Source organism: Papilio polytes, unplaced genomic scaffold, assembly GCF_000836215.1.
Source record: "Papilio polytes unplaced genomic scaffold, Ppol_1.0 DF824191.1, whole genome shotgun sequence".
Lineage (NCBI taxonomy): Eukaryota > Metazoa > Arthropoda > Insecta > Lepidoptera > Papilionidae > Papilio > Papilio polytes.
Genome location: NW_013525013.1, coordinates 787,132 through 800,188, shown reverse-complemented (window position 1 = coordinate 800,188; position 13,057 = coordinate 787,132). Strand labels below are relative to the sequence as shown.

Here is a 13,057-nt window from a genome sequence, read left to right as displayed (position 1 = left end):
GTACATAACTTGTGTTCATATTATGTTATGTACATTTACACATTGATAAGATAGTTCGAACTCATATATTTGAGATTCTATATCGTAACAAAGAATCTTATATGTGTGAATTTGACCTATCTTACCACAACAACAACAGCGGTAAAACCCGCTTTAACATATTCGCACGAATGGGCCAGCTCGCCCGGTGTAATACCACGACGAAGTGGAAGCTATTCCGCGTTTCGTCTGATAGTGTGGTGCCGGAGGCCTAATTTTAGTCCTATTCCCCTTTCCACCCTTTTCTGAGAAAAGGATGGGAAGGAAAAGTGGATTTGACGGTGGAGGAGACGCATAAGAAGGGGAAATGTCCTCTTTATGTGCGTCTCTTGATCCGTCAATTAAGGGTAGGCAACTCATCTGCAATTGCGGATGTTTATCAGCGGTCGCTTTCCATTTCGGTGGATTCAGGTGGCCACTTAGTCGTTTGCCACCTTATATTTACTGTTAACTTTTTTTAAAGAGAGAACGGGATGGTAATATATGTACAATAATAGTTAAGGACATATTAAGGACTTGTAATGCGATTAGAATAATTATTTAGTTGTAAATGTCTAAGACGGGCGCACACTTTTAAATTAACAATCGCACAGGTGTTGTGCGATTGTCGATTGTTTTGCTAAGTCAACTGTTTAGTTGCACAACTAAAAATCGAGTAGTGTCCACCTCCATATAAGCTCATAGGAAGCAAAGCAAGGATAAATAGTTGTGCGATTTAATAGTTTCTGGTGTGCCCACTCTTAATGTGTCATAACAGATAGATAATATATAAAAACGCTTCGAAAGAACAGGAATTAAGCGTTATGTAATATTATGTTACAAATATCACGTTTCGCTTCTTCAGCCAAATCTAATAACACAGGGGGTAGGTTACTGTTACCCTTCACAAATCTAATTACTTGGCCGTCGTCAGGACAAAAACAGTCGGCTTCAATTTGACTGTAGCGATATACCACTTCAACTGGGTCAAACTTGAAGGAAGGGCGAGGTTAGGGTGACCATCATACTAATAAATACGAAAGTTTAGATGGATGTTTGTATTTGTTTGTAGCCTAAACGACTGAACGGATTTTTGATAAAAATTATAGACGGAGATGATAGTCTGGAAGAACTCAGGCTACTCACTTTTGTTTTTTAATTCCACGCGGACGGAGTCGTGGGCGAAAGCTAGTAATATAAAAGACCGCACAGACGTTTATTAAAACAATATATGGTAAGTAAAAGCCGTTATTACGACTGAATATTACTAATCCTTTTGATGTTATAAACGGTTGTCCATGTTAAACAATAGTTTGTTAAGATTATAATTATTACTAAGATTAGAAGTTTAAATTGTGACTGCTATTCATTTCTTATTCATATGTTTTCGTAAATTCTAAATTTTATTTTTCTATCCGGTAATAGTGTAGTCACCCTATTTATGGACAAATGGCGATACCACGATGAATTGATGGTGTTTCAGGGTAAGTCGATTTAAAAGATTAGCGAGGTCTGTCGTTGCGGTTATCGGGTCACGGCGTGGGGTGGATTCGACCCCACACCTATAAAGGTGTGCTACGATTTTGAAATGGAAATCCGTGAACTTGTATGATTGGATAATTAAATTGACTTTTTTGATGATAATTCGCAATTTAGTAACATTTTTTATGGTATATAGCGACCCAGCTTCGTCTGGCAAAGAATATATTACGGAGTAACAATCTAGCTTTCTATTGACGAAAGAAACTTTGAAATCTGTTCAGTAATTTCAGAGCCTGATAAATGCAATGAAACAATCAAGTCTTTTTCATATTAGGAATAATAAAAATATGTTTTACTAACGCTGCTGGTGTTGCTAGTTTATTTGTTTGTTTTATAAAAAAAAATTACAGTACTTTATTTATTAGAAACAGTGTAATTATGATGTTTAACTATTAGAAATACCGTTTGTTAGTACAGTACATCTCTTAGTTAATTGTACAATAGCTCAGGGCAGCTTTCACGGTATTATTGCTGTTAAGACTAGCAATTCCGAGAGTCGAGTAATGTTGAATAAACTCAGTTATTACGTAACAGTAATTACAGTTTTAACTGTTCTATTCTCTCAGTATTTTGCACTTAAAATATTTGATAATTAAGTATTTAATTAATACTAAACTTAAAGAGGAAAACTTTGTTTGATTGTATTGAACTCAAAAACTACTGGGCCGATTTCAAAAATTCTTTCACCATTAAAAATCTACGTTGTCAGTGAGTAACATAGACTGTATATTTTTCATGCGGACGGAGTCGCGGGCGAAAGCTAGTAACTAAATAAAGTGGGTCCCTAACTTTCACATAGACGGCAAATTTCTTCTTCAACTATTATACTTTAAACTCCATTTCCATTATACACTTGCCGGGTTTTTGGGAACGCAGGATTTAGACTACTTTTGGAATCATTGATAAAAATATTATTCTAGAGAAACCCAAGGTACGCGATTGTATTGAGCGTTACTAAAAGGATTAAGGGTGATTTCCACTACGAAATATTGTTGATTTACCTGAGCAATTTGACGTCCCAGAGTGCGATGACCTCAGGTGGCCTGGCGACCGCAAGCGCGAGCCGCGGCCCACAAGCGTGAAGGCGTGCTGGCCCAGCTCGGGCGCCGCTGCCCGCTGGTGAAGATACGATCACTGCTGCGAACTCCTTACTGCTGCCTAAGTTATGTTGGACCTGACAGAAGTAGGATAAGATTCAATATTGCTTTCCAATACTGCACTCATAATAAAGTGTAGATTTAACTAGAGAAATCTAAACTAAAGTATTTATTATTGATTTTTTTAACTCTGTTGTAGTAATAAAAAAGTAAGTCGATATCTTAAATGTGGATTTAATTACCTTATAGAAGTATCTACCTCACTCAGAATACTTAGGTGATCACTAAAGATGCGGCTCAATGGTCACTTGTGTGTTTGCGTGTGTGTGTGCCACTTACTTTTCATTTAAAGTAGGGTGCAAATGCTGGGAACAACGCTTATCTATTTCTTATATCCTCAACATTTTGGAACTTAAGATGTACTACAAACTATAAAGGTTTGTCAATTAAATGGCCTTACCTTAACTCTCCACTGTATCAATATTTCTCGAGTATCAAATGCAAGGACTGGTACAACGTCCTCACAGAGGATAGCGAGTGTGTTGGACTCTTTATCGAGGGTGAAGCCAGCTTCGAAGCCGAGGTACTGCTGCAGGGAAAGTGAGGCCTTTGTTTGCCCGTTGCGCTGCCGCTCCTTCAAGTCTTTATACAGCTGCAGGTGTAAGCAGTCTGGAAAAAATAAATTTACTTAAATTGCATGTTACAAAAAAGTAATAAGCTATTTAATTTTTTTTTTACATCATTGCAATTTTGAACAACGTTACGATTTTCTGAATTGTTACGCATAAGATCGTGATATACCCAATGATTATTTCATATACTAAGAGCCTGTCCCACCACTGGCTGATAGAGGCTCAGATAGCTTAAAAATGACGTCATTATATAAGGGAACAAAATCCAATATTTCCATCACATATTTCACACGTTGGATTGTTATCAGACAATTTGGTGTGACAGGCCGCAAAATTTAAATAATAAAAGCTTTATTACTATATCTTATTATTAATAATAATGACTATTAAACTATTTACATAATAAGGTACTATTAATCCCGCAATAGTGTGTCCACGCCTTTAACTTTGTAAGCCCACATGTGTATGCGTGTTTTGGCGGGAACAGTGAATGACGTTTCCTTGTTTGTAATTAATGAATGATGAATGATCTGCGAGTGAATGGATGAGTGTAGTGTTAAATGGGACTTTATTAAATATTTAAAAATGAATTATTTATACAGATTTACGTTCAAAAATACAGAAGATTACAATTTATAAAGTTAATAGCTTTCGCCCATGACTCCGTCTGCGTGGATATAAAAAAAGTGAGAAGCCTATATGTTCTTCCAGACTATCCTCTACAACTGTGCCAAATTGCATCGAAATCTATTCAGCCATTTAACATCCATACATCTAAACTTACGCATTTACAATATTAGTAAGACATGATATTTTTACTTATTAAAGAAAATTCAAAAGAATTTATTATGGTTGAGGTATATTTAAAAAAAAAAAACACCTGACAAAACAACGTCTGGGACAATCTTACGTATTTTTGTCTAAATAAAGTCAAAGAAAGAAGTGAAGTTAAAATTAAAGGCAGCATTTGCGAGATACAGAAAAATGAAACGACTAAAGACAGGACTGTGCTGAACAAACATATTAATTACGAATAATCAACCAATCAAAATTGAACCCTAACTCCGACGTTTAAAGCTCATTTTCCTTTACACGACAATTTCGCTGTTACATCCCCAGTCATCTATTATCTTACAAGCACTGCTATTTTATTAAACGAATTTTCAACTATAAACATTGGGGATAGAGTTCAAATTGCTCTGTATAAGTTAACAGGCGACATATGACAGCCACTACATCAAAATCGAGTGTTCCATTTTCAAATGAATTGGGAACCATTTTCTAATTGGCGCGACGTGACTCGGTCGTTGGGATCTAATCAGAGAATGTTTGAATTTGGAATCTAATTTGTCCTGAACATCCGCGATTGTTCCCTCGCTTTGTGTTTGTTTGTCTGTTCCCACTAATAGTTTTAATTGGATTTAATCAGTCGATAAATGTATAGGCTTTGTTAGTATACGAGCCACGCAAAAGTTCGTCTAGTATTGAAAGTTGAGCAAAGCGTAAAATATAGAAAGTAATTTGATAAAAAGTAAACCACAATTTGAGGAACATTTTAATGTTTATTTTAACATAACTGAAATTCACGACTTTACATAACATAAAAAAGTATTCTAAAAAAGTTAACGCAAAAGTATTCGTTTACCCTTGTTACTAGCGCAAAATAGTTCGTCTACCACCTAGTTGTTGTGTAGAAAACAAAACAAAAATTACGAAACTATAGCAGTGATTTTAATTGGTTATTTGACAGTTCATTGAAACAGTAAGAACTTGCGAATACCTTTGACTAAACTATCTTATAACTACTTAGTCGCGCTTTGATTCCTATCTTCTATACTATTATAATAAAGCGTAAACACGCACTTCTTTGTTGCCTAAGATGTCAGAAATTACACCATATTTTTTAATAATTATTTTTTTAATAAAAAGCTCTACACTTACGTCACGCTTTAGGCTATATATTTTCAGGCTATTAAACTTAGGGGGTAAATATTTTGAATGAAAGCCCTAATGTGGGAAAGAGACCATAAGTTGCTGCCAACATCAAGGAAGCAAGATTGCCAAGTTTTGTCATGTCATGTCATTTTGACATTTGCAATTGACAATTTGACAAATGTATACAATAAAATAATTTTATGCTGATGAAATCCCACGAGAACAGCTAGTTAGAACATAAGTTCGATATAAAATTGAATACTTTGTCCGATCACCTTACAGCATTTAAGTAACGTAGGTGTAAAATATAGGTTAGGATTTTACTAAATACCTTATTTACAATAAATTTAGGTAAACCGAGTTCGGCCCTGGGCTAGTTATCCTGAGTACAATGAACTAAAAGGGTCGGTCAAATACTCTAATTTATTTGCGGTGGATTTTTTCTTGGGAAAAATCCGTAGCTATCTAATCAGCAGGCCCCCGGGCGCAGCACGCGACCACTAAATTGTTCGACCTAACTTTAACCAACAGAACCCCTACCACGATACAAAACATCTGAGTTCGTTCGAAAATACGTTGCCCGTATCTCGAAATACAACTCAAGCCCGCTACACACGTTTAGTTTTACCTACTCACGTTAGATTTATGTTCAAATAAAACTGAGTGTGTATAGCGGGCTTTAAATTGTAGATCGTTAACATTACTAAAAGACTTTAAAATTAAAAATACAACACAATTCTCATATTATCTGTATTATTTGTAACTAGCTGTTACCGTGCGGCTTCATCCGCATGTAATTATGAAAATTTTATTTTATTGTTTACATTTGTCAAATTATCAATAGCAAATGTCAAAATGACATGACATTACAAACCTTGGCAATCTTGCTTCCTTGATGTTGGCAGCAACTTATGGTCTCTTTCCCATATTAGGGTTTTTATCCAAATCATTTACCCACTATGTTTAATGGCGTGAAAATATATAGCCTATAGCGTGACGTAAGTTTAGGGCTTTTCATTAAAGAAAGAATTATTCAAAAATATGCCGTAATTGCTGACATCTTAGGCAACAAAGAAGTGTGTGTTTACGCTTTATTATAATAGTATAGATGAAGATTTTAGTGACAGCTGTATGAATGAGATATTTAGACGAAACGATATACAAAATAACAGTGTTTTTGCGAAGTTTTTTAATATTATCAACTATTATGGGAAATATCGTATTTGTTTTCTCGCATTGTAATGTAACGCTTCAATTGATTTTGTACAAAAATGTACAATAAAACACAAGAATAAATGACCGTAACTAAAGCATTTAATTGCGCTTTGTCGATATCTAGACAATACTCTGTCGGTTCAGTTGACAACAAAAGGGTATCTTTTTATATCTATTGTTGAAATTTTTACTTTTTTAATATAATTGTGACGAAGTGACGAAAGTAAAACTCAAATCAAGGTTAACATAGGATTTTGTCACTTACTTTTTGTTTGAAACAATCATTGAAGCAAAAAATTAATGAATAATTTTAATCAAATATGAGCATTTAAATGAATAAAAATTCAAACATGACATAAAATAAAAATACAATTTATCGAAGTTTAAATTTAATTCGAGTGAGTTTGTTTCGAGTTTAATTAGTAGGGGTGGTTATGTATTCAAGTATGAAAGAAGGTTTATTTGCGAAAGGTTCCGTGACTGACCCAATCTTAGTAGTTATCCTTGTTAGAAGATAGAGGTCGCTATATTCTAATCAGTGTATTATAATAATTGAGAATGGTTGATAGTCAATAGACAAATGTTTAGAATGTATAGCCTTATGGAAAGGTCACCTAGGTGGCCTAGATCAAATCTATATTGTGAGAATTAAAAAGTTACATTCGAGTTTCGTTTTAAATATATTTGGATGGATGGATATAAGGTATCACGTAACATCAAAACTGAACAGTTATCTATGAAATTTGCCACAGATGTAGTACATAGTCTGGAAGAAATAGGTTACTTAACATATTTTACAAGTTTTTCGAAATGAATCGCTGAGAAGTTGCGGTCTAAAGTTAGTAATCATATAGCGTAACAAAATGGAATCAATGTTTTCCTCTTAGTCATGTTAAAAACATATTTAAAAATATTTCACTATTCAACATATTTTAAAAATACGTTTTTGAATATGGAATATATTTTAAATTCAAAATTATATTCTAGAATATTTATTTAATATACATTTTCTCAATATCTAGAGACTTGTAGCTTGAAGGCATCCGTCTTGTTATTTCGTTAGCACACGTAGTTTGTGACTGGATAACTTTTTAGTATGAAAATATAATTTCATAACAATGCTTTAGTTAAAGTTAGATAAAGATTTCTGTTTACAGCACTTTATAATAACAGTAGTTGTTGCGACTTCGCCTGCGTGATATTTAAAAAATATAGCCTATGTTACTCACAGATAAATTACCTTTCAAACGAAAGAAATTTTAAAATCGGCCCAGTAGTTTTTGAGTTATTACAATGCATACAAAAATACAAATCTTTCCTCTTTATAACATTAGTATAGATACATACATACAATTCTTATTATATCAGTAGAAAAAGTGGTTTTATTTAACGAAGGCGCTTTATATATATTTAGTAACAATATTTACTATATTTAAGATTTAACATTATACAAAAGTACGAAAAAAAAATCATACGTAAAGCTACCGAATATCGTTCCGTACGTTTTCAATAGAATTCCTCAAGGAAAATCTCTGCATGAGAGGACGAATTCTATTTTCCTTTGGGATCGTTAAACATGTGAATAAGTTAGTGCGGGTTCAAACGGCGCCGAGCTGCTGAACGGCGCGGCGCCTCTCCTGCGACATAAATAACGAAAACCGTTTCCTTTTGCCTTAAATGTATATACATTTTACTAGCTTTCGCCCGCGATTCGAGGCGCGCGGTATTAAAATAATACTAATAACCTGTGTTCCAGACTATCGTCTGCATCTATGCTAAATTTCATCTAGATCCGTTCAGCAGTGTAGGCTACAAACTCTAACAAACATCCATCTAAACTTTCAAGTTTATAATGTTAGTAGAATACGTAAATTTAAATGAATGTTTACTAGTGTTTGGAGCCTAAACCGCTTAACTAATCTCGATGAAATTTGGTATAGATGTAGAGGATAGTCTGGAAAAATACATACTTTTGTTTTTTTTTAATTCTACGCGGACGGAATTGAAAATATCAATAAAGGTTATCAATTTGTGTCTCAGTTTCCTAATGAATTATAAGAGTTTTAACGAGTCGGAAAAGAATTCAAATCACGATTTAAGATAGATTAGGACCTCTCGAAGCAATGGCAGTCTCCCAACTTCTCGTTAGGGTGTACCGCACACGTGAGCGTTTTGCAAATGGCGGCAAATTCTTTATTTGACAGTCGGCAGTCGCGCGCTCGCGTCTCCTTCATAATCTGTGCCTAATGAAAGTTTACTTGTGATATTGCATATTCTGTTCAGTAAAAAAAACAACTTGAACAACTTATTAGGCCGTGTGTCGCTGTTAAGTTGAAATAATATGTAAAAACCATTTACGCATAGAAAATTATGTGCAGAACAATACGTAACAAGACAGACATTTTTTTTAAATAATATGAGGTGGCAAACGAGGAAGTGGCCACCTGAATCCACCGAAATGGAAAGCGACCGCTGCCCATATACATCAACTATTGCAGATGCGTTGTCTACCCTTAATTGACGGAGGAGATGAGACATTTCCCCTTTCTATGCGTCTCCTCCACCGTTAAATCCACTCTTCCTTCGCATCCTTTCCTCTCTATAAAAGGATGGAAAAGGAAAGGGACTAAAAGTAGGTCTCTGGCATCACACTCATCAGACGAAACGCGGAATTGCTTCCACTTCACGCCTGTTTTCATAAGTAATTACATTTCACAGATAGTAAGTTTGTTGTACTACAAAAAATATAACATGTTTGGTTTCCCTGTAAAACTACAAAACTACTACTGTTTGATAAACATCAAAGGTAACAAAAAACTAGGAAAAACTTCAAATAGCTGCCACTAGGGATTATCAGTTGTCGCCCTAAACAGAGTTTATACTGACAGTGGAAAAAGGGACGAGGAGTTCCCGAGGGACGTCTTCGTACGGATTAAGGATGGCCAATCTTTGACTGTACAAAAAAGGACTAGGCAAAAACTACATAAATTCTGCTATTATTCGTGTTGTTTAAAGATAAATGCGCATATCATGCTGGCAGGTAAAACCGTTTATAGCTGGAGCACACCTTTGACTGTTTGTACGATTGTCGATTGTTTTGCAGCAAATTCAACTGTTTAGTTGCACAACTAAAAATCGAGTAGTGTCCTCAGGCATGCCAGTTAATTTTACACCTGGAACGTATGCTTATTCACGTGTGCTGGCTACTGACATGTGTATTAATGAACGAGTATTAACTAAGGGGATGTCCTGTCTCTCTATTCTCTAAGTAGCTCTTAAAAGGCCCGACTCATAATTTATTCTGGCATACAAGAGGATAGTTGCGAACGAAACGTCTCGATGATATTTTGTTTCTCGTCTAGCAACATTTACATTTGACCTGGTTGGCTTAATGTCTATGGAAAACTTGGCTCGGAAAGTTACTTTGTTATGAATTATCGATATATTATAGTAGTTATTTCAATGTAATCTCTCTTTGTTATATTAGAAGAGCGAGCACACATTTTTGACTAAAATATCGCATAACAGTTTATTCGCGCTTTGATTCCTATGAGCATATATGGAGGTGCGCACACTAATCGATTTTCACTTTGAATTGGTTGCGAAACAATCGACAATCGCACAACTGTTGTGCGATTGTTTGGTCATAGGTGTACGCCCGCTCTAAGGATGCCGTTATTACCGTGTGATTTTATAAAAATAGATTATGTTAGCTCTTATTAAAAGCTCTTAATTTTCGACGGTCGCAATTTAAAAACAAATTCAACTTTCGTTTTACCTTTCAATCTTTTCGTTCATTAACTTTAATGAAAGGTTTCTTAGGAAAAAAAGAACCCAACCCACAAGTTACATTTGAAGAGCCAGCGTTTTGTTCGTCTATTTAGATTTTGCTAATTAACGCGTTCCAATTATATTTTAAAGAATCTACTCACGGGTTTTTTATATACTTTTTTTACAAATCTAATCCGAATTTCCTTCACAAATCTTACTAATCTTACTTCTTACTAATATTATAAATGCGAAAGTTTAGATGGATGGGTGGATGGATCGATGGATTGATGTTTGTTAGCGTTTGTAGCCTAAACGGCTGAACGGATCTCCATGAAATTTGGCACAGGTTTAGAGCATAGTCTGGAAGAACACATAGGCTACTTTTTATCCCGGTAATAGTTACGGTTCCCGTGGGACTCATTAATTTAGTTTTTTAATGTTCACTCGATAATTCGGCAACGGTTCAACATATCTTATTGAGCGTTGGCACAGATATAAAACAAAGTCTGGAGTACACATGAGATAAGCTTCATCCCAGAGAAATGTCCGGTCCCCAAGGGATAAGTAGCTTTTTGTAATTTACATAGTTCGTATGTTTTCTAATACCACGCGGACGAAGTCGCGGGCAACAGCTCGTGTTATATAATTTTTTGTGTGCTCTTCTTTGGTCTGCGATTCTGTCTACATTGTATTAAAAAAACAAAAGCAAGAGGCCTATGTGTTCTTCAGGACTATGCTCTACATTTATGCCAAATTGAACTGAAATCCATTCAGTAGTTTAGGCTACAAACTCTAACAAACATCTATCTAAACTATCGCATTTATAATATTAATAAGATTTATCTATTACAATATTAATTACTCAATTAAAAATAGAAATAAATGAAATAACAACAATAAAAGTGCAATTTCATTGCAGACAAAGCTTGGTATATTTGTTCCATAGTTCAGAACAAACAATAGGGACAAATACGCTCAGAGCTCAGTTGAAGGCTTTAGCCGGAAGCTGTTGCATTTCCGTTTCTATTGAAAAATAAACAATTTAATATTGAACTTTAACAAACACTAATTGGTATTAGCTTTGCTAAATAAAAACTTAAACTCTTGCCATATTTATTAACACAGAAGAAAATCTCACAAAATAAATCATACTAATATTATAAATGCATATAGTTCAGTGTTTTAGTGATTGCCCCTTGGGGGCGTTTGAAACCTAGAGGAGGGTGTTATGGGGCCCCAGAAAAAAAATGGGTGGCCAAAAAATGGTCTATAGATTTGGGAGAAAAATCTTGAAATTTGATAGTTATAAAAAAATATATTTTCTTTGAAAATACATTAAAACCTACGTAATTTCGTTGCAAAGATAGACGCTTGATATTTTTAACATACATAGATGTTACATAACACATTGTTAAAAATGGGGACGCTGAAAAATAGTTGATTTTCAAAGGGGGCTGTAAAAGAAATAAGTTTGATAATCACTGGTTTAGATGGATGTTTGTTAGAGTCAGCCTAAACTGCTGAAAGGATCTAGATTAAATTTGACATAGATGTAGAGGATAGTCTGGATGATCACATAAACTACTTAGTTTTGATTTTTTTTACGGAGTCGTGGACGGAAGCTAACAAATGTTTCGTTACTTATCTTTCAAAGTTTTAAGTAATAATATTTCATGAAGGCTGTGATTAAAAAAATCTAAGATACTCAGTCAAGTTGTAATTTCATCTCAGTTCTCAAGTTCGAGGATAAGGGGGTTTCTTAATTAAAACTAAATTCACAACGGACTTTTTTATCTTTCACAAAAAGTTAACTACATTATTAAAACCCTTTCAATTAAATAACAAATTAATATTTCAAACTCTCTTTTATTTATTTTTTTTATTTAATCTATACTTATATTATGAAAAGAAAAGATTTGTAATTTTATATTTTACCAAAAATTTAAAACTACTGGACCAATTACAAATATTCTTTCACCATGAGAAAGCTACAATATCACTGAGTAACATAGGCCATTTCTTATATTGTCATATTGAAAACAATATCCATTTGGGTCTTAATGTGAAACCTAGACTTACATTCATAAGCTAGGAATCACTTATGTAATTATACTACTCGTAATATTATAAAGAGAAAAGATTTGTATTTTTGCATTTTAGTATACATTAAAAAACCTGAAAAACTACTTTGCCGATTGCAAAAATTCTTCCACCATTAACAAGCTACGTTATCAGTGAGTAACATTGACTGTATTTTTTAATTTAACGCGGACGAAGTCACGAGCAACAGCTAGTATATAATGCTGTTTTATTACACCTAAGTGCATTGCACCGTATACAAGTTAAAGACAGTCTTAATATAGTTCCCTCAGTATGCGAACATGCGGTTAAAATGTAGTTAAAACTGCAATTAACAATTTGATTACGGCCGACGCCGGGGACGCTTTGTCGTACAACGTTGGCCGGTTAACGTGTTATATATGTCCATAACAATTCAATTACTGTAGAAAACAAGATTTTAATTTAAGGGAATCGCGTAAAACTTTTATAAACTAATAGCTTTTGCTACTGACTTCGCGCGTGTGTTATTCCAGAGTATGGTCACCATTATTGCCAAATTTTATCGAGCTATGTTAATTTGCTTTGGAGATACGAAGAAAACATCCATCCATCTAAACTTTTGCGTTTGTAGTGTTTGATTAGCATTTGAAAATAAATACTTACATTATTCTTTTTTTCTTTATAACACTTTTTTTTATGACTCTTTAAATCCAAAAGTGATAATCCTGGCAATTAATAATACCGATATACAACCTTCATTTAACTGATGTTTAGATTACCTGTATA

At 34.1% G+C, this 13,057-nt stretch overlaps 1 protein-coding gene across 1 annotated transcript in view; it reads right to left on the bottom strand.

Annotated features, from left to right (window-relative positions):
* Nucleotides 1-2,557: 2,557 nt before the first annotated feature.
* The window catches only part of LOC106110692 (protein Dok-7-like), a 123,323-nt gene continuing 112,823 nt past the window's right edge, over nucleotides 2,558-13,057 (bottom strand). The window contains exons 4-5 of the mRNA XM_013292591.1: nucleotides 3,118-3,326; nucleotides 2,558-2,734 (exon numbers count right to left, since the gene is read on the bottom strand). Coding sequence (XP_013148045.1) covers nucleotides 2,558-2,734; nucleotides 3,118-3,326 — 386 coding nt within the window. The remainder of the gene's footprint in view (nucleotides 2,735-3,117; nucleotides 3,327-13,057) is intronic.